The sequence below is a fragment of the Tauraco erythrolophus genome, chromosome 3 (assembly GCF_009769465.1).
Source record: "Tauraco erythrolophus isolate bTauEry1 chromosome 3, bTauEry1.pri, whole genome shotgun sequence".
Taxonomy (NCBI): Eukaryota; Metazoa; Chordata; class Aves; order Musophagiformes; family Musophagidae; genus Tauraco; species Tauraco erythrolophus.
Window position 1 is genome coordinate 40,569,081 of NC_141467.1, and position 22,352 is coordinate 40,591,432.

General features: G+C 35.5%; 1 protein-coding gene across 1 annotated transcript in view; it reads left to right on the top strand.

Annotated features, from left to right (window-relative positions):
- The window catches only part of NETO1 (neuropilin and tolloid like 1), a 70,010-nt gene extending 65,110 nt beyond the window's left edge, over positions 1–4,900 (top strand). Inside the window, exons 8-10 of the mRNA XM_086609175.1 lie at positions 724–837; positions 3,130–3,688; positions 4,840–4,900. Coding sequence (XP_086465301.1) covers positions 724–837; positions 3,130–3,688; positions 4,840–4,900 — 734 coding nt within the window. The remainder of the gene's footprint in view (positions 1–723; positions 838–3,129; positions 3,689–4,839) is intronic.
- Positions 4,901–22,352: the final 17,452 nt, after the last annotated feature.

Consider the following 22,352-nt stretch of genomic DNA (forward strand, 5'->3'; position numbering starts at 1 on the left):
CTTCTGGTGATTTCCAAACTGCTTCTTCATAGTAATAGTATATGGCCTTCAATAAAGCCTTCATCCTGCAGCTTTAATCTGCATGATTCTCCTAGATCACAGGCTTCAGGGACACTGAAGACTGTTGCTTTTTTTAATCTTCACACTTGTAATCAAAGGGGTACTCTTTACTGCAGTCTTTCTTATGATCAAAAGGTTGTTAAAATACTTTTATTTTCTTTGTGTATAAATGTTCAGGCACCATTGATATGGGCATTAAAGTAAATATCTTCCTTGATTCACACAAGTTTTCTTATAAAACTGGAGTTTCAACAACAAACTTTAAAACAATTTCCCATACACTGGATCTGGCTGGGATACAGTGCACTTTTTTTCAGAGTGGCCCATAGGGTGCTGTGTTTTGGATCTGTAGCTAAAACTGCTCATTACACATCAATGACCCTCCACCAATGTATGGGGAGCCAACCCGCTACAGCCATGAGAGCCAGACTATGGGAAAGTCAATCCATGTTAGACAGACCTGAAAATCTCTTGCCACAGAATAGTAAACAGTGAGTGACTTGAGCGCTCTCGGTGCTGTATGTTTAATATTAAATGTGCTCAAGGAACCTGTGTTGCATAGCTTTCTCACGTTACAGATGACATGATCCCTCCTAGATGTGTTTGCTGCAGAGAGCTGAATGATTTACTACTTAATGTCAGCTTTTTCTCTCTTGTTTTTAGCCCCTTGTGAAGCCAACACATTCTTTTGCCACAGTAATATGTGTATTAATAATACATTGGTCTGCAATGGACTCCAGAATTGTGTGTATCCTTGGGATGAAAACCACTGCAAAGGTAATGTGTAGAATTGGAAATGTCAAGTCATTTAGACTGCATGGGATGTAGCATATTATCTTCAGTTTCTTGTTAAGTATGTGCCGGACGGGTCAAAGCTCAGGAAGAGTAGTTCAAGGAAAGCATATATCAAGCAATAGAGAAAATTATGAGAGGTAAAAATACCGATGGATTTTATTTTCGATGTTTAAGTTTGTTTTGCTTGGTGTTGATTTGTGTTGGTTATGTCCTTCTGGTTGGTTATGTCCTTCTGGCAGGCTTTCTGATCACTCTATCTCTGTTTCTCGTACAATCTAAAATGTAATTAAAATCATATTTTGGTTCCTTTGTCATAGTTACATTTGTAGTGGAGCAACACATGGGTAGCAGGTGTCTTGTAGCTGCATGCCATGCCCATTATAGCCCAGGTGGGCTAAAAAAACACTGTGAAGTGGAATTAACACTGTAAGAAAGCAACAAAATCTATCAATAATCAAGTGAAATTGAAGAGCAAGAAACAAGCATAGGAAATTTCACAGGTAGAGACTGATGTTCCTAACCAGGTGCAGACAATGATTTCTAAATATTGCTCTGCATTTCTCGGGGGGGGGGGGGGGGGGGGGGAAATATAATCAACATCTGTGTTTCTTCAGGGAAAAGAGCTTAACTAACCTACATCACAGGCTAGGGAGGCAGTTTGCTTCCGTCCCGTCCCCCCTGCTACCACAGATTTATTCCTGGAAACATGGGATATGCCAAATTTAGGAACCAATCAAGAAACAATTCAGAATGAGGTGGATTAGCATCCAGCCCTTAAGTCTGCTGAAGCCTGTAAAACCCTGACAAGCAGTGCAATAGGGTAAAACACAAATGAAAACATACTTCAAAAGAACACAGCAATAGAATGATATTCTTCAAAGAAGCTAAACATACAATTGGGAAATAATTATCTGTTCTCTACTTCTTCAGCACAGAGGAAAGTAGAAAATCTTCCCCACTCTTTAATTTCCAGAATTATTTTCATCTTTCGTTTGCCAAGTATCTTTTTATTCTGTCTTGTGGCTTTATCCTCTTATTTTTCTGACTAGAAAAAGATTTGCTGATTCCAGCAAAAGATTGTTTGCTTCTGTGTTGCTTTTTCTAACTCTGCTGCTTCCCCAGCGTCTGCGTCAGTCAGAGAAACCTCAGGTGAATCTACAAGAGTACACAATGGGGAGTACTAAAAAGTTCATTTTTGTTATCTAGGAGATTATCAAGAGATGGGTGTTATTATTTTGGTGCCAATAACTTTCGTCTCAAAGGATTTTTATTAAGTCCTTTGATATGTTTTAGGTAGCCAGGAAAAATTACACTGAACTGGATGTTGAATCTTAATCACAGTTGTCAAGTCTTGCTATGCCTGTGAGAGACTGATGCTAATGCTTTCAGCTGGGATTTCTACAAGGCTCAGTCACCATCTCGTGTGCCTGCAACCATCTGAAAGCAAATCACAGAGAAATATACACAACAGTAGGGTGAAATTGGTTTTCTTTTTATTATTTTACTGCATATTTTCTGTTTTTCTTCATTCACAATGTCGAATTTGCTGGCTAACTACCTAGAGGCTGCTGAGTAACGGGTAGTAGGTAGGATCGGCCTTTGGATTTTAGTGGATGTTTAGAAAAGTCGTGGTAATTAATAGGTGAGGAACAAAAAAATTATCTTGCAGACATATTTTTTTTTCCCTTCAGAAACTTTAATTTGAAAAACTTTTCTATTTTCCCTGGTTTAACTTTTCCATTGAATACTGTCAGCAGTCACAGTCAGCTTATAAATATTAAGACTTCACCAAAGCTCCCAATGAAAAGAAGAATTTCTTTTTAAGTCCTGTAAAGTCCTGCACTTTTGTTAATCCTATTGTTCTAGTTGCATATATTTACTGGAAGAGACAGAAAATAATGAAGACAACATCCGTAACAGTCTTGGGATGTTGTCTTTAGCAGGCAAATACAGTTAAGAGGTGACACTAAAGCCGTCTGCTTGTTACAGCGGTGCTTTTTACGAAAAATGTAAATAATTCTTTCATCTAGTTAAGCTTGTAATACACCCTGAACAAATCACTTTCCAAGGGAATAGACACACAGAGGACCTGTGTGTTATTTATTTGGATTTCACAAATATCTGGTTTCTTCCTTTTTTCTTTTTGTCAGTGAAATTAAGTGAACTTAGACATAGACTAGGCTCAACTTTGCAGTAACCTATGAACTCATCATGGTTCTTTTTATTCTTGAATTGCAATTAACACTGTGCTTTTTTTTTTCTTCTTTCACACAGAGAAAAGAAAAGCTAACCTATTGGACCAACTTACCAATACCAGTGGGACTATAATTGGTGTGACTTCTTGCATTGTGATCATCCTCATTGTTATCTCTGTTATAGTGCAGATCAAGCAGCCTCGTAAAAAATTTGTCCAAAGGAAAACAGACTTTGATCAAACAGTATTCCAGGAGGTATTTGAGCCTCCTCATTATGAGTTATGCACCCTCAGAGGGACAGGGCCTACAGCTGACCTTGCTGATGTTGCAGATGACTTTGAAAATTACCATAAACTGCGGAGATCATCTTCAAAATGCATTCATGACCATCACTGTGGATCACAAGTGTCTAGCATTAAGGGCAGCCGTAGTAACCTCAGCACAAGAGATGCTTCTGTCTTGACAGAAATACAACCCCAGCCTGTAAAACCACTCATTCAGCCCATGAACAGGAGAAATATCCTTGTTATGAAGCATAGCTACTCACAAGATGCTGCAGATGCGTGTGAGATAGACGAAATTGAAGAGGTACCAACCACAAGTCACAGGCTGTCCAGACATGATAAAGCTGTTCAGCGGTCAGTATCAATAGATTTTTGATGAAGACTATTGTGTAAGGACTTGATTGCCCAAACGTATTCACTCTTTATTCAGTAAAGACATATTTTCTTTCTTCTTTATTTATTGTTTAAACTTCTGTTTCCTGATAGCACATACCATTATATTATCTTTCTCTTCCTGTCTCTCTCATCTCTGCTCCCGTTTCCTGAAGGATCCTGTATCTCAGTTTTACCTTTCTACTTTATATCTTTCTTTTTCTTTTACTATTTTACACATATCCACATGCATACACACACAGTTCAACAGCAAACAGGTACAATTTTTCAAAACCAAAGAAGATTTTGTGTGAATATAGTTTTTGAAAAAGCCACATACATGTGGTTTCCTTGTAACTGAGGTGGCCTTGAGTATCATCCACTGTTGGTCTAAAATCTCTAAATCAATATATCAATAAATAAAAAACACATGTATGCATTATGATGCATGCCACAATAATGAGAAACACAATCCTGGGGTAAGAAAACTCCTTTTCTGATGAAACATTATTTTTTATATAATTAATGACAGTATTTGCAAAACTTTACTGTATCTATTCCATTATTAATCACAGTATCTTGGCTTGTCATATTAACATATATATATATCTCTCTCAATCAAAACATGAGATGGCACAGTGAATAGAGAATACTCATATATTTACATATAATGTGGTTAAAAGGAATCTTTCTAATCAATGAAAAAGTCAAGCATGCTATTTTTAATAAAAGACATTTTTACTGTATATTGCACTTTGAATGACTGTAAATATGAATAATTAAATGTTTATAAGTAAAAGAAAAAGAAAAGTAGAAACATTTATGAACCATTTATTTGAAAAAGAACACAGACATTTTTTACATATATTTGTGTTTTCTCTTGCATGCATTATTTAAGCACTTCTTGTGACTGTTTACATGCCCTTCATATTTTCTTTGCACATTAAGGCATTTCTGTCTCCTAAAAAAAAAGTTATTGGATTATTTTAATCTAATTGCATGCCAATGTAAATTACTTCCTGAATATTGATCAGATTACCAAGGTGTACTGTTTATTAAGTATCTATATGCATATATTTCTTTTTTTCTATGCAAACATTATTATTTTGAATGAAATAGCCATAACATTCCAGGTTCTGCCTCATTGGGTCTCTAAGCAAACATGAGTCTGAGTACAACACAACTAGGGTCTAAGAGACAAACTTGAGGTAAGTAAACATACCTATACAACAATTGAACCATCTGTTGCTTTCCATTTTATTTGTTATGTTGCTAAAATGCATGTTAGTTCTTAAATTACATGTCACCTTGTATGGAGAGAGCTGGTTTTAATACCGAGAAAGCTGAAAGAATGACCATTTTAGCAAGTAAAATAAGCCAAATCTATTAATTTCTTATTCTTGACAGCACTATAATCATCTCCTAGAATATAATCTTCATTCCAAACACATTATAAAGACAGATGCTTTGCATGGCTCTGGTATTTCTTTTTTTTTTTTTTTTTTTTTTTTTTTAAGAAAACAAAATTTAGAGTCCCAGCATGTGAAACAGGATGTAAAACTTGGCAATCTAACCCAAGACAGGAAGATATGGAACTGTTTTCAGTTCATTTTATTCATCTAACCTTGTGATGTGTCGGAGGAAGGGTATGTGGTAGTACTAAAAACTGAAAGATTCTGTAGCACTAATGTTAATGTTTGCAAATTAAACTTCCTTATTTTGAGTCTTTTCCTAGGCTTTTCGTTTTGTATAATTTGCTGTCAGTATTTAATCTCAATAAACAGAATCTCAGATGTTTATAATGAGGTTACAGATAGCTGCTAGTCTGTCAATTTGTATATGTATATGTGTATATATATATAAACATAGATATGTGTATATGCATGTTTATATGTGTATACAGCAATTTTACTGGGAAAGAATCCATTAACAATTTCTTTGCTTCTAGATAGTTTAGGTAAATATTTGTCTGTATTTTTTCCTCAGAGAAAGAACATAGTTTAACTTTGTTTTGCTTTCAGACAAAAAGTTTGCAGTTATGCAAACTCTGAATGGAAAAATCTATAGTGAATTATTTCAGCTGTCTGAAAGAGAGGATGGACATGTTTCTAATTTCATTTCATTGCTGTTACCCAAACCCAAGACATACAGACATATCTTACTTCCTTAGCAAGATATTCCCATTGCATAATAATATGTTTCTTTTGTCATTTGGTTGCTGACCACCAAGTGCACCTTAGTTTTTAAATACATTTGGAGATTTGCTGCAAACTTGAAGAAGGAATTAGCTCATAACTGTAACTGTGTCCCCCCCCTCCTTTTTTGTTTTTCTAATCTTAGTTTTATTTCAGTTGATACGTTTTATGTCTGTTATTTACTTGTTTGTTGTGTGATATGTGGAAGAAGATTTACATTGAACTTTTGTTATATGTACATTGTTTTTATTATATAGACTGCTTGAGAATAGTGCGCTCCTGGGTGATTTTGAACATGCTACAATGAAATGTGAAACTATCGTCCTTGGATACACCAGCTAGAGGTTTTATGGACTCTCTGACCAGCTATTCTCATATCATGACAAAATTCAGCAGTGTTGAGTAAAATTACTAGAAGGCAATAAGACTTTGGTTATTATGCTTATCAGTCATTTCTCTTTTTCTTTTTCTCTCTTCTTTCGTTGCAAGTTAAATTCCCAATTTCAGGAACAATTTATCGAAATCAGGTATTTAGCCATTCCTAATCACTTCAATAGAAATGTTTGTTGGATAAGCATCTAGCACTATGACTGAATTTGACATTGAGAAAATAATCTGCATGTATGTTACTGAATATTTGAGTTGGCAAATATCCCTTTATTAGATACATTGTAAAAAGCATGCATTCACAATTATTGCTGTTACTGTTCCATTTCTGTGTCATATGCTTGCTACTTGTAACTTTTATATAAAGATACATAAAACAATGTATAATAATTTCTTACCTTGAGTTTAATGGCAATGTTTTCTTTCACCAAATTTATAAATCTTATGTAATTCAGGAGGTTAAGCTCAAAATGTAGCTTCTAGGAACTTGAAACCCAGCTACATCAGAGTATCGGCTGTCTCTCATCCCTCAGTTATTGAAACGCAAAATACATTAATTTCTTAAGATTTAAATTAATTCATAATACATAAAGTTGATCCCCTAATTTCAGTTAAAAAGTTTGTGATAACCTTTGTGTTCAATTCTCTACTCTTAATTAATTTATTTCCATGGCAATTATTAGGAAGTTTGCTTCAGTGTAGCAGAGTAGTAGATTTTTATCAGTTATACAAATGTTACGGCTGGGCTCCAATTTAAGAGGTACAGATATAAACCACTTATGCAAGATAAAATTATATTTATAAATAAGCTATAAACAGTAGTAACCAACGCTGAAATCAAAACTGAGAAGTTAAGTTATTAAGGAATTATTTTAAGTTGAAAAGTCACAACTACATAAAGTTGAAAACCCCTTCATTTAAGAACTCAATAACCATGCATAAAATCATAGTTTCATTATCTAGTTGAAGTGTTGTCCTCCAAATTCTGTTTCAAAACAAATCCCAGTTCCTTCTTAAACATATTGTGTCATTCATGGGTTTTAGATTTTTCTGTATGAAAATTTTACTAGTCTTTATGAAAAAATGAAAAGAATTCCATGGATCTTCCCAGAGTAGAAATATATGGGAGAAGAGAAAATCTGAAAGACTGACATAAAAATCAGGGTGATCTATAATTTACATAATTAAAAATATAGGAAATCTGATTTCTATAAAATTATTTCTATAAAATTATTTCTACAAATGTGATTTAGGAATGACATGAGAAGAAGAAGAGTTTCATGTATTTTGCCTCCTTTTTTGTAAACTATATTTGCAATGTATTTTACATATTGTGATTGTAGCTTGATTAATTTGTTTGTTATCACATATCAGCTGCAAAAAACAATTTTCCATCCTCCACAGTCATTAAGGGTCATTGAGTCATCTCTCAGTTACATAATTTTTTAGCATGCACTAATAGTTAATTTCCAAATCAGTATCTCTTTCCAAGTTTATATACTTTATCACTGTTTTTTTTCTCTTGGTCTTTCCAAATCCTATCTCATGATCCTTTCTTAAGCATGTTATGTTATGATATTTACCACGTCCATGCTAAAAATGGATGCATCCATGCATCCAGTATAAAATCAAGGAAGAGTGAAAGACTTGCTGAAAGAAATGCATATACATGCACACACATTTATGTATATTTATAAATATTTGCTGATGGAGGTAGTGTATAAATAAATATATAAGGAGAAATCTAAATATGTGAATTTAGCTTTGAATCAATTATATTGTCCACCTAGAAAAATGTTGAAGCCTTTGATTTCAAAGTTGCTATATATTTAAGTGCCTAAATCCCACTAAAACATAGAGTTGGTCTAGTCATACCTAGATAAGCACACAATGAAATCCTTTTTATGATTTTTCCAGTGAAGCATTGACTGAGAGACCTTAACTGGAGAAGACATGGGTATTAATAATTACGTTACATGCACATCCTTGCTTTCTTAAAAAATAAAATAAATAGTTACATCAGAGAAAATGAGTGACAAACATAAAACCCCGTGTAAATAGGACAGGTCAAGCAAAGTAAGAACAGTAATGCTTACTTGATCTCAGAAACTCCTTTAGAAACATTTTGTCTATTACCTAAGTATACCCTTAAACAAAAACACCATTGTAAGTGACAAAACATGTATACTGGGAGAATAAGGTGGAATTATAAAATTATCTATTAAAAAAATAAACAACAATAAATTTGAAACCAATTAAAATATTATAATTGAAATATTTAATTTTAAGTAATTATATTATGTGTATAGTCAGTGTCAATAATAGCCTAGTCCACTATACTGCAAACAATAAAGATAACTTTTGTTTGGTATCACACAATAGTAGGATATCTTAAAGTGATCTATAAAACTCAAAACATTAAAATAAAAGGGGTTGTTGCTGAAAGTAAACAGTTTGCCTTTCCCATGAGTTTTTTTATTATTATGAAGCTACCTTTTTTAAAAAATTAAAAAAAAAAAGTGTTTCAACCAAGCTAGTTCAAACAGACAAGCTAATTGACGCAACTTCACACAAGTTTAATTAGATACAAAAAGAATACTCAAAACTGGTATTTGACCACATACTATAAGTGACATTTGACCTATTTTTTTACACCTTTTCCATTTTAAGAAAAGGTTTGGCTTGTTAAACTAACACAGCTACGATGTATTCTGTACAATAGTTTAGTAAATTACGGTGGATTAGCTGAGCTGGTAGTCTTAGATTCATGCATTTTACTTCATCTTTGCCTTAGGCTAAAACTAAGAATGGTAGTTGCTAGACCATTTTGGTTTGACTGGTGCAATGTGTGTGATGTATAGACATGTTGACAGTATGCTTATTTCTTATATATTTTTTAAAGATTGATTTTTGTTATCACAGAGCATTGCATATTGTTCATAGTTTTGCCTTTTTTTTTCTTTCTTTCTTCCATGGAGGTAGTGTTATGTATACACTTTTCTTTTTAGATGATAGTGTGAACAACCACTCCCAAACATTTTTATCTGCTCCAGGAAATATGGCCTTTTCAGTTTGTGAAGTCTTCTCTACAGCATCATTTTAAAATCTCAGAAATTCCATTTTGTGACCAAATTTATAAACAAGAGAAAAGTTAGTACCTTATCCTTCTATTTTTCTTCATTTTTATGCTGGAGTTATCCTCTTGAACCTAGAAGTGATGTAACCAATGGGAGCGAATAAGAGAAAGTAGAAAGATTTCCTTCTCAAAAGAAATTGCTAGCATGGAAAAAAAAAAAAAAAGGCAGAGGAAGAAAAGACACAGAGAAAGATATGCTAATTAGAAGAGTATGAAAGATTGTTGCTCATACTCACTCACAAATTTATAGACACATTTAGGACAGATAAATTCCTTAGCCATCAAATAAAAATGTACTGTCTATGTCCAACTCCAAAAGATAGCTATGATACTTCTGCTTTATAGAACACCGTCCTGCAAACAAGTTGGTCTTTTGTGTTTTCTCATCTTCTACTGTATGTGCTATCTCCCTACTATCACAAAGGTATTTCAGCTGAGGGAGCACAGCTGAAGAGAGCTAAGTGATACCAAAGGACAAAAACTGCACCATTCAAAACTCTTAACACAGAAGTCTATATCTGATCTGGAAGTCTCTCATCTCCTCCCTCCTGCCTCAACATTTGATGTGAAGTCCTGGACTCATGGCTCCACTGCTTTTCCTCATCATTACCTTGGCATCATCTCTCTTTACTCTTTGATGAACATTTTACATCTTTCTGTCTTTCATTTCTATCCACAGTGAGTTTAGTTCTGTTCCCATCTCTCCAAATTCATGGAAAATGCTGAAATCCTATCAGCTCACTGACCTTGTGTTACCCTTGCATCCACCTGGATCTTTCACATCTATTGCTTCAGAGCCATCTTAACCTCACCTTACCTGTGAACAGCAAAATGAAAACACATGATCGCAGCATATCTTAATTGCCTTTAATTTATGCAACACAACAAAAGCTATGAAGATGTATTGGGATGAATTGAAGTACAGGCTTATTAGGAATATTGGATTTGTATTTTAATGACTGTGCATCAGTGTTGTCTGGGCCATCAGTCTCTGGGCTGTCGTATCTGCTCCTGCTACAGTCACACCTCAATGTGCCTCACAGAGAAACACATCTCCACCCCTTTTCTTCTCCCATTGATACCTGCACCATTGTCAAACCAAGTTTTGTTTCGAGCGCTTCTATGTTGCCTCCTATGCTGTATTTATATTAGTATGTCCCTCCACACAACATGAATCCCCATCCTAACCTGCTTCACATTCCTATTAAAACACATTTGAGCTGCATAGCCTGGCAAACACTTGCCAGTGGTGTGGCAGAGTTATCATTGGCAAGGTAAGAACATCAGCTACCAGGAGAAGCAGGAGTTGCTGCTTCCCTCCCTTTTCTTTCCCAGGAAAAGCAGTCACGCTGATCTGCAATCTCCCAACAAAGTCACTATAGGAAAAAAGGGAAGCTGCTGGCTCCTTCAAGCAACAAACTGTAACTAGGAGAAACAATCTGAGCAGCCCATGATAAAAACCAGAAGGAACAAGATTGCTCAGATTTCATTACCAAAGTAACAGGCCTGAGCAACACCGTGCAGCAGCACTGCATCTCTTCATTCTCAGATAAGGGAAGACTGAAGTGCAATCCTTCTTTGTTCCAAGAAGCAGGATACCACAACTGTGAGTACCGATTCTGCTCAGGGCTCTGGAAGGACTTAACAGCTGCTTGTACAAATGCAGGCAGGCAAGGACTTACTGGGGCCATACAGGCAGTTTTGCACTGCCACATGCAGTGCACAGTTCTGCAATATCTACTTGCTCAGACCTTTTAAGTTTGTCATTCTTCAGTCTGTCCTCATCAGCTCCAGTGAGAGACACAGTAAACGCACTCAACTATTTCTAAAATGGTGGCTTAATTTGGAAGTGATTACTTGGCATTTAGTTTAGTTGGATGTGAAAGACATCCATTGCACTTGCTGCAGCTATTGTAAAAAAAAAAAAAAAAAAAAGAGGGGGAGTTTGCACAGGTCTTAGATACATGTATTTGGTTACATGAACCATTCAGTTGCATCAACTTCATCAGTAAACGAAGACACTTTCCGTCTCAGATTTTGCTAATAAAACTCCCTCTAGATCCTGCTTTTTTTCTGAGTTCAGTTAAAATTTAAATTAGGAAAAATCAGTTTGTTAAAAGCGAATGGCTTTCACCATTTTTAGTGAAGCACAGAATACAATTTACCTTGGGGAAGGAGAGCTTGATTCCTCATTTCCTGCTTAGTGCTAGAGGAGTTGTCAACATTAGTGAAAAGACAGGTGAGCTGCTCTTTCTCTTTGTTTGACAAATCAGTGATTCAAAGTGAATGTAATGTTCTATGCTTTAACTGATACATGTAAGTTAGAAAAGGAAGTGAAACAACGAAAGAGAACGCCATAAGTCTAAAGTAATGATCAATGCAGCAATAATATTTTTAACAGCTACAAGACTAACGTCTAAACACTTGGTTACTATACAAACCCAATACTGACCCCCATTATTGTAACAAATTTAATATTATCATAAAATGGATTTTAGCTGAGGAATATGAATGATTTTATATTTGTATACCAGTTTAAAATTATAAATCTAGTATTTAAAAATCTGTAACAAGGAGCTGGTATATTTTATTTTGAGACAGGCATTTTAAATACAGCTTATTTTACTGGCCAGAAAGAAATATTGTCCTTTTTTTTTCAGACCCAAGTCCCTGCATTCTGAGTTTTCCTTGCCAAATGGAAAAAATTTTTAATTCTGTTCCAACTTTTTCACTCCCACATTGTACTGACTGTTTTGGTGTAGAAAATACCCATGGGGTGGGTTTGTTTGATATTCTGAGCGTATCCGGCACCATTTTAGTAACGAAACCGTACATTACAGCTTTGCCTGCAGGAGGAATTTCTTCAACTGTTAACCAAGTTGCATGACAAAGATCCAGGCCCAAAGACTTGTGCTGTCATTTGAGACTCATTTTAGTGACATAAAGGATCTCATTAACTTTTAAGGTGTTGGTGGAAAGTCTACATCAATCTAGGCAAATATTGAGCATTAGTTAGCTCCTGATAACTTAAATTATTAGAAATAACATGAACATGGCATCTCCATTTGTTATTATTGCTATCACGTGGGTGAATGAAAAAGAGAGTGATATTAACACAGAAAACTTTCAGTTCATGGCAGAAGCAAGCAAAGATAATGTGACATTATTATTATATATGCTGAGATTTTCAGGTCTGTGATTCTCCTCCTTAAATTCAGCTGAAATTCTTCGGTTTACTCCTCCTTCACCTTTTGGAATGCGAATTTTGTACTCTGTATATGTTTATTGAATTAACATCTCTTTTGCAATGCAGTAGCTTATCTTGCTGGGGAGTCAAAAGGAAAAAATATTTTCTGTGATAACATAAAATGTACAGCATTTTTTAAAAAGGCTCTCAGATATCATTAGAGTTTAGCTGAATCACTTAACACGCTGCTGGAAAATTGTTAGATCCAAGATGCATAAAAATAGGAAAGTATTCTGGAAGCTCTGCATGATTCTAGTTCTCTAAGATTTTATTATTCAACTGGCTTTGATCAAAAGACAGAAATCCCAACAGGCATAAACTTTTATGGAAATCTCAACAGAGACATAAACTTTATATAGCATAAAGTTTTAAACATACATCTGTTTGGAGTATATGGAGAAAAGGAAGGGGACTTTTTAAATGGTTTGAGTAAATGAGTGGTTCTTCTATCTTAGAATTAGTCAGACTTCAAACAAGCTCCTTTCTGTAGAATCTGTGAATCATGATGAACAAAACATTTAAATAAGAGGTAGAAAATGCAATCTTTAAGAAGCAACAGAAGCAGATGATGATAGCAAAAGGGTTTAGCAGTATGATATGTGATTCTGAACCTAGTAAATACTACCCTGAAATACTGCAAAACTTAACATCTCCCTTTGGTTTCCTTACAATAAGGCATATGATTTCAAGCTGCAACATACCAAGTAGGTAATAGCCAATAAGGTTACTAGGAAACTTCTTTTCTTACTGAGGCTCTTCTCTAGTTCCTGAATCAGGATCTTGTCATCCAGCCTATGAAGGTGGGCTCACCTCCTTCTGTTGCTGATGACACTAAATGGGCTGATTATTCCAGAAGTGATGCTCTTCATGACAGACCTGTTACCACTTTTGTCAGCACCACAAATCCCACCTCCAGCTATGATGGCAATAACAAAATTTAGTGGGTGATGGAGAACTCGGTCTACTTAAGCCTTCACTGCATATCTTTATCATCGGTATCTGTCTCTGTATATTAGCAATCAAAGTAGAAATAAAAGGGTAGTTAATTTAATTTAAAATACATTCTGTCACTGTTTGGATTTTCTTTAGCATTCTTGAAACGTGTTCATTGATAAACACCTATCTGAAGTATTTCTTGTTGAATGCCATGGCTTAAATGACATTTAGCTTGAGCATGAAGTTCTGAACATCTAGATTTTCAGAAATTCCCCCTGACATTTATTAACATTTTAAAGCTCTTCAAGCCTCTCAGGAACTGTTACTCAGTTTAGAGCTGTCTTTTGTCAGTGATGAGTACCAGCTGGGTCAGAAGAAAATCTTTGCATCTGAAGATTGCTAGCATATTTTCACAATGTGAAGAACAACCTTAGTACCATAGCCACATGGATCCTTCTACTGTTAGGGGAGGAAAATACCTGAAGTTCCAACTAGCTAAGTTTATGTCATAGTTGTGTTTTTGACATGTGAAAACAGTCCTTATTGTCCTCAGTTTCAAAGTACACACAAGAGAATCTGGAAAGCAAAGGAGGCTGCTAAGAAAACATCCAAAACCCCAGCACTGGTAAGTAAATAAATCATTGTACACTTGTGCATAAAATTAATGTACAGCATAACATGGAGTGGAACCGCTTCTGTTCCTTTTGGACAGTTTGCAAATCCTGTAGTGAGTTTATGAGGTTTGTTTTTAGACATGGATCAGTCACTGCTATCATTTTAGTTTGTTTGTGGTTTTTTTTTAATCTAGTTCTAAGAATGATGAACTTTCTACATTCCTAAATACTTTTGAAAACTGTTAGATAGACAGTTCCAACACCTTCCTCTGCTTTATGTGTTTTATAGATCATTTAGGAACAGGAACTACGCTATGGAATTCCTGTTGAGCCTAGCAAAACATTGCATAGCTATGGCTTCTAGCCAGTACTCTAATCATAGTGCATTGTTTGAAGTGGAAAAATGCAATGATGTAATATAAGGTCACATTCAAGGACTCAGTCCATAGAAGCCTGGAAAAGGACCTTTTAGTGAAAAGGCAGTGCAGAGTTATATCTGAGGAGCTTGAATTTGTCCTTTTTCATATGCTGATGTCTGAAATGATAGCAAGCATTGTGAAGGAGAAAGGGAGAACAAAAATATAATTAGATATTTTTTTTCTTTCATGATAATAGTAATGCTTACCTCTACATCTGCTGTTTGGGTGATATATTGTTTGGGGAGAATTCTGTGCTGATACAGGTTTTTGATTATAACACGTAACGCTGATGTTTATGCAAGCCTCCTCCAAGTTTGTTATTGAAGTTTCATAAAACTCATAAACCCAATAAACATGATATGAGAATATTGCAGCATTTTGCCTTTGCTGTTTTCAATAGGAAATACATTCTAAATGAAAAATTCGCAGGAAACTCAAGTTTGAACAAAAGTCATGAATCACTCTCCTCCCCAAGTCATATATATAGTGGAGTTTAATGTAGACTAATTTGTAAAAATGTAGTACATATGCTGACATATGCAATCAATTTTCTAATACGGCATGCTTTCCATTACTTAATATGCATATCTCCCAGGTACATGGATACTCCATTACGAACGCAAGAGCTTGCATGTTCCCAGACAGTAAATAAACAATCAGATTGCTGAAAACTGCAAATGTGCCTAAGGTAATGCTGCAAGTATTTGGACTGATACTGCACAAAGAAATTGGAGAGAGAAATACGAAGGAAAGCTTTCATCCATCTCCAGAACATTTCGCGCTTGTCATTACAAAATGCATTTCAATTGCTATGATGATGAACACAAATTAAAAATATCTATCAGTTCTCTTTGTGAAGATGCTGGTAGTGTTTTATTCTGGGGGAAAAAAAGATGTAGCTAGAATGTCATGATACTTAGAAAACATCTGTTCTACCAGATCATGACTAAAGAAACACTACACTTTATTTGTGTTTTGATATTGTTTTTTTATATCTTTCAATCACTCTTAATGAATGGTATGATGGATAATTAATGAAAGGCATGTGATGTCTCAAAATCGAATCTTGCTGGGTTGTACCCTCACTGGGATAAATACAGCAGGAGTCAAAGGGAAGAATGGGTACTTGGCATTTCTGCAAGCCTGTGGCACTACAGGGAGAGCAGGAAAGGAAACAGCCTTGTCTGAAAAACTTCTAGAGGTTTATTGGACTCCTTAGCCCTATGGTATACAAGAAACCACAGCACTGTAAGTCAAGTTCCTCCTCTGTAAAAGTACTTCTTTTGCTGCCATCAAAAAGAGTGTGAGAGGTAGATTCAAGCTGCCTGATGTTCTTTTAAATTATTACTAAGTGATTGCTCATCTGTATTAATTTTCATGAAATAAAATTGGTCTGTCCTTCTGAAACCGATCTGGGAGCTTTCAAGCTTAGTCTACTGCATGAAAGAAAATGATCTCTGACCACTGGGCCAAGGAGTGGGACTCTTCCTCACTCCTCTGCCTTCACTTTCCCTCTTATTCTAATGAATTGTCTTTAATGTCTAATTTAATTGTCTAATGAGTTGTCTTTAAACAGAAAAGGAATAGCTCTCATGAAAGTAATTTAATAGAGTACTATGCAAGAACAGCTAGAGAGTTGCACTTGCAGGCAATTAGTTTTAGAATAATTCATTATTTCCATTAAGTTACTTGAATTCACAACTTTAAGTAACACTATCTGAAACCTTCCAGTTGAAAAGAGGCTTTGACATTGCATGTCTTTCCATCTTTCTTCTCCGCTATTCCAGTACAATTTGGAAGCTCCTTCTTCTGAGGGTTGGAAGAAAATTTCTATAGAAGAGAGGCTGCTCCCCAACATATGCCTTAGATGATAGCCAAGCCTCCTTTCCTCCCAGCTCAGTCACTCTCACAGATGACCAAGGTCAAAGAGGTGACAGCGACCAGTAGCAGCTAGAGGAATGAGGTCGCTGTTGGCAAAGGGAGATGGAGGTCCCTTCCTAGTCTATTATTACTGCTCTTTCATTAGTAACAACAGATAAGTCATCTTGCATCCAGTAAGAGTGAAGGTTTCTTTAGACAGCTCCTCCTTACATGAACTTACACCTTATGTGAACTTACAGCAAGTGCTGTCTGGCAGCGGGAACTGTAAGCAGAAGTGGATGTGACTTTTTCTCTCAACTGATTCTGTATATTTTTTTTCAGAGAAAGGTTCAATATTTATGGTGTTTAAACAGAGCTACCTGATCAGCGAGATGTTTAGACACCTCAGGCCTTAATGCAGGACAGGTTTTAGACACTTCAGTAGGGCGATCAGTTTCTATTGGAAAGCTTAGTGTCCAGCATTGTTATTTCAATGAATTTATAGCCAAAGTTACTTTCCTCATAAGTACTTTTTTCTTTCAGTCCAGGTCAAAACAAACTCAATTACCTGCCGCTGTGACAAATTTAAATAAATCTTTATTTCTTTCTGCTAGAATGGGAAGCTGAAGGTAAGAAAGTAGCATATTTTATCTGAAGTCAGTTCCTAATTCAATTAGAGCTTCATCTTGGCCCCACTGAACTTAACTGGGCTTTTTGCCACTGACTTTAATAAGGTTAGGATCAAACTTATAACACTCAGTTTCTTATTTCTTCCAAATAACCAATTAAAATATTAAATATATCAGGGTGAATGCTTCCTTCTCATCTGCCTGTCCCCTGATAGTGTGTTACTGCTTTTTCTTCCATCGTTCATTAAGTTTTAATTAAGAGGTTTTTTTGTGTGTAGGTAAAGGGGAGTTGTTTTATTTTAAAACTTTTCAGGACATGCTTCAGTTTTGATGGTTTCTAAAACAAGAAAGAATATGAACATTTTTTTTTTTCTAGTGGAGGTTTAATCTACCAAATATACTTGCCTGAGATTGAATTGGGAAAGGAGATGACAAATAAGGGATATGAGAGCAAGCATGCACTCTCTCTCTCCTCTTTTAATTAAAAAAGAAAAAAACAATGCATTGGATTAATAAGAATCCTGGTTCTCATCAAGGCTCTTCAGTGAAAATAAACCTCCTTTTTATTTACCATTGCAAACATAAGATTAATATTACTGATAGTTGGTTTTATTTCTGAAGCCTCATTACATTCTTATCCACTCATTCTTATTTTTAAACCTGTCAGATCAGTGCTTATTATTTTACATCAGTGATAACTAAAAATAATGTCCTTTTATTGAATTCGTGACATTGGTTCCTATGACTGACAACATAGGTAAAAAGAATGTGATACTAGGGACTACAGATTCAGATAAGAGCATGAAGGATGAGATGTGGGCAAAGCAACACCTCTAAAAACATACTTTAATGCTGGTATGTTCTTCCATGAAGAAGGAATTTATTTACCTGAGTGGTGGAAAGAAGAAAGGAAAGAGAAAGGGAATGTTTTGGCTTGATTTTTATTCAGTTTTTTTCTAGTGACTGTATTCGTTGGGTTGCAGTGCATGTACCTGCAGTACTGCCTGGCTAATGAATGAATGTATATTGCCCTCCTTTTGGATGCATATTTGAAAATTATTAGTTTGGTCTAAGCAAAGATTTTGCACTACGGTCACCGACTTAGGCTTTACGTGCAAGGCCAAGAAGATATTAGTTATCTCTCTTCTGTGGAGGTACACACAGCATATTGGTACATGATAGTTGAAGACCTTTGTAGGGCATCTGAAATCAATGAAAAATTAAAATTTTACTTGGATTTAATAACTGTAGGGGGATAGAAGAAGAGAAAGTAAAATCCTATCGAATCTACTGACTTGTCAAGTCAGTAAGAAGTTATTTCTAATGGCGTGCAATGTAATTAAGTCTATTAACTTTTTTAATTCTAAAAACCTAAATTACACAGTCTAGGATGTTAGATGCACAATAGCAATTCTCGTCCTTTGTAAGACTTAAGCTGTTGGCTGCTTACAAGGTTTTATAATGACAAAACTGTCTTGTGAATTCATGATGGCCTTGTTTATTGATTTCTCTAGGTCTCTAGGGAACATTACAGACTGATCTCAAATTTCTGTCTTAGGTGTGTATTGAAAGACTTAGAACTGCCAAAAAGAGTCTATTTAGTATACAAATACCTTTGCCTAATTGTTGACGTTAAAACTAGTTTAAATAATGTGTTGGATGTCATCATGGCATTAACTATCTCCTCTGATGAGGGTGTTTGAGTGTCATCCTGCACACTTTAGTTCTTTGCTGTAGCTGTAGCAAGGGTAAGAAAGGATTTTTCTCAATACAGGATCATGCTGTGAAATCCTCTCTAGCAAACTGTTTTATCTTGACTAATACATTTTCCTTCTGTCTGAAAATCAATGGGGAACATTTTCTATGCCCTGTACATCCTGGACAGCCTCCAGGGTTTGAATTTTGGCCAGTGTCATTGTGAGACTCTAGGGGTAGGAATTTAATGTTTATTTAGTTAAATGAAATAGAAGCCATAGATCAAGATGTTATTTATAATCCAATGACCCAGGCTAATTTTAGTAGCCAAGCTATATATGCCTCGAGTTGCTAAACCTTGCTTAAAGAGTTTTGATGTCTACTGATCTTGCTGATTATAAGCATAACTTTCATCTGGAAAGTGATTAATGGAGATCCTTGGATAAATTGAAAACCACATCAAAGAATATTAATGCTTTTTATTTAAACAAATGTGAAAATTTTTCTGTATCGGCTTCAGCCAACAACATATGAACTGCATAAATTTTATTCTTTTTTTCACCTGGTCCAGGTGGTGGGAGGCTTTCATTTTCTCCGTCAAGTTTAAGAGGCTACAGTTTGAATGAAACAGTACTGACTAGATATCAATTTAAACACAAATGAAGGGATGGAAAAAGATATTGAGTCAAACTGAAAATAGGCCTTGTACTTCATTTGAAATATTCAACAGGCTTACAACTCGATTAGCTTTTGTGTTACTAAATACTAGATTCTAAGCTCTAGCAGTAGTGTATCTGGCCAGAACTTGATCAATAAAGAAGAAAAAGAAATAAATGTCACAGATGTTTACCTCAAATGAGGTAGTCCTTGATGTTGCTCATGACTATGTGAGTTTCACATGTGAATAAAGTTATGTAGCAGAATCATAGAATCATAGAATGGCATAGGCTGGAAGAGACCTTAGAGATCATCTAATCCAACCTCCCTGTCATGGTCAGGGATGCCTCTCAACTAGATCAGGCTACTCAAGGCTCTGTACAACTTGGCCTTGAACACCTCCAGGGAGGGGGCATCCACAACTTCTCTGGGCAATTTATTCCAAAGTCTTACCACCCTCGTACTGAAGAATTTCTTCCTAAATCTAATCTAAATCTGTTCTGCTTCACCTTCAACCCATTTCCCCTTGCCTATCAGTGGACACTCTTGTAAAAAGTCCCTCCCCAACCTTCCTGTAGGTTCCCTTCAGGTATTGGAAGGCAGCTATTAGGTCCCCCCGAAGTTTTCTCTTCAAGGCTAAACAATCCCAGCTCCCGCAACCTGTCCTCATAGCAGAGGTGATTCAGCCCCTGGATCATCTTTATGGCCCTCCTCTGAACACGCTCCAACAGATCTATGTCTCTCTTATGGTGGGGACACCAGAACTGGACGCAGTATTCAAGGTGGGGTCTCACAAGAACAGAGTAAATGGGGAGAATCACCTCTCTTGACCTGCTGACCTCCTATGCTATGAAATTTTAGCATAGGAGAGCAAGACAGATATTCCTTTGTCAGAAACTGGTAAGATTTGTGAAATTACATATGTTTATTTTACAGCACAATAATCACATGACAATGTTTTTTTTTAATTCAACAAGGAAGAGATCCAAAACGCACCATTTTCTCATAAAATTCAGGTGTTTTGAAGAGAAATACATGAGTCTGAGGTGATTCATACCATGGATCCAAACCTGAGGTTCTTCTGCATTATGGGAGAGTCCTTGGATGAGCAAGTTTGCACTTATACACATGCAAAGTAAATCTATGACTCCAGAAAACTGGCATATTTTGATGTAGAGATTTAAGATCTGCTTCTTTTATCTCTAAAATCAATTAGTATAAATGTTATCAACAGTTTCTGAGTTGCTTAAAACTAAATCTGAGCGGTCAAACAGTATAGTGGAATTGGCTATGGTAAAATATTTGAAGTAAAAGTGAAGGCAAAACTGGTTCCTCAGCTCAAAACTTAGCTTAAATTGATCTATTTCTCTGGCTTTGTGGAAGGATGGTACAGGTCTGCAAGCATTTACAGACCAGTGAATGTCCTGATCTGTTCATAGTAAATCCTATAGAAATTATGGTAAATTTACGTTGTTATTTTATTTATTTTTTTAAAGCACTGGAATATAACTTTAGAAAGATCTTTATTATAAAATGCATGGCAGCCTGAATGATCCTTTTAAGTGGAACAATTAGTAATCGACTACAAAAAGATAATGCTTCAACTTTTGAGCCATTCTTGTCAGTATGAATAACCAAGGTAAAATAATAAGTACTGCTAATGGCAATTTAATGAAATGTGAGCAATGAATAACACTAGAGAACTTTTGGAGTAACTGATCTGTCCAGTGGTTTATCAGAAATACAAATTTTAAACAGTAAAAGCACAAACTGTGTTAGTTTCAGATTTTTATTTTATATAAAGCTGATCATAATACAGATATATTTTTATATCTGATTTAATAACACTATAGTAATTCTATCCATTTACTGTCTGTCTATCTGTCTGTCAAAGTTTGTATTAATATAGAACTCAGAATTCACATCCGCAAGTTCCAAGAACTTAAGGATGTTATTAGTATTCGTAACGTTAATATCTTTCTGCCGCTTTTCATTATTTCTAAACTGATTGTGCTTTGTTTTTTAAACTGGGAAAACACTTTGAGAAACCTTATATCTTGCCTTGTCTGTTTAAAAAGAAATATGACCAAATCCTTATGTAGTTAATTGTGCTATAATCTTTTAATTTATCCTGTGTAGTCAGGCTCTTTGCTGATCTCTCCAAAAGCATCAAATGCATCTGTTCATTGATCAAAGCAGAGCCTACACTGTGTTTCTGAAGCATTCACTGAACAACATATATTTCCTTGACTTCACTTGTTCTTGCTGTTTTCTCATTAGGATGTCTAAGGATTTTGACTGACTGGTGGGACTGAATATAGCTAAGAACTGAAAATGCCCCCAGTTAAGGTTTCCTTGTCACTGAAAAAGACCTCGGCTTCACCTTTCAAATTCCAGTGGATGGCAACCTAAAGTGAAATTGTTCAGCTGAAATTGCTGGGGACTTAGGTACTCCAGGCTACTGGAATGGCATCTCATTATTAATCCTGCACTTATGAAGAGATTGGATTTAGGGCATGATCCAGAGCCCATTGTAGTCAATGGGAGTCTTTTTCCATTGACTTCAGCGGGGTTTGGATCAGGCCTTTACTTCCTAAAATGAATAGACTCCCAGAGAAAGTCTACTGTAAGCAAGTGGCATCCTCTCCTGAGATCTTAGAAGATGCTGAAGACAATAGTATACACATACTTCACTCATGAGTGTGGCTGTATGTATGGCTCACTGCTGATGGGGAGCATCCAGGTTATCTTGAAAACAGAGAAAATCCTTAACATCTAAGCATTGCTGATCACGTTAAGAATATTTGCTCTAGAAAGCAGGGATTTATGTTCATGTAATAAATTTGTAAATTATGAGAAAAAATGTAGATA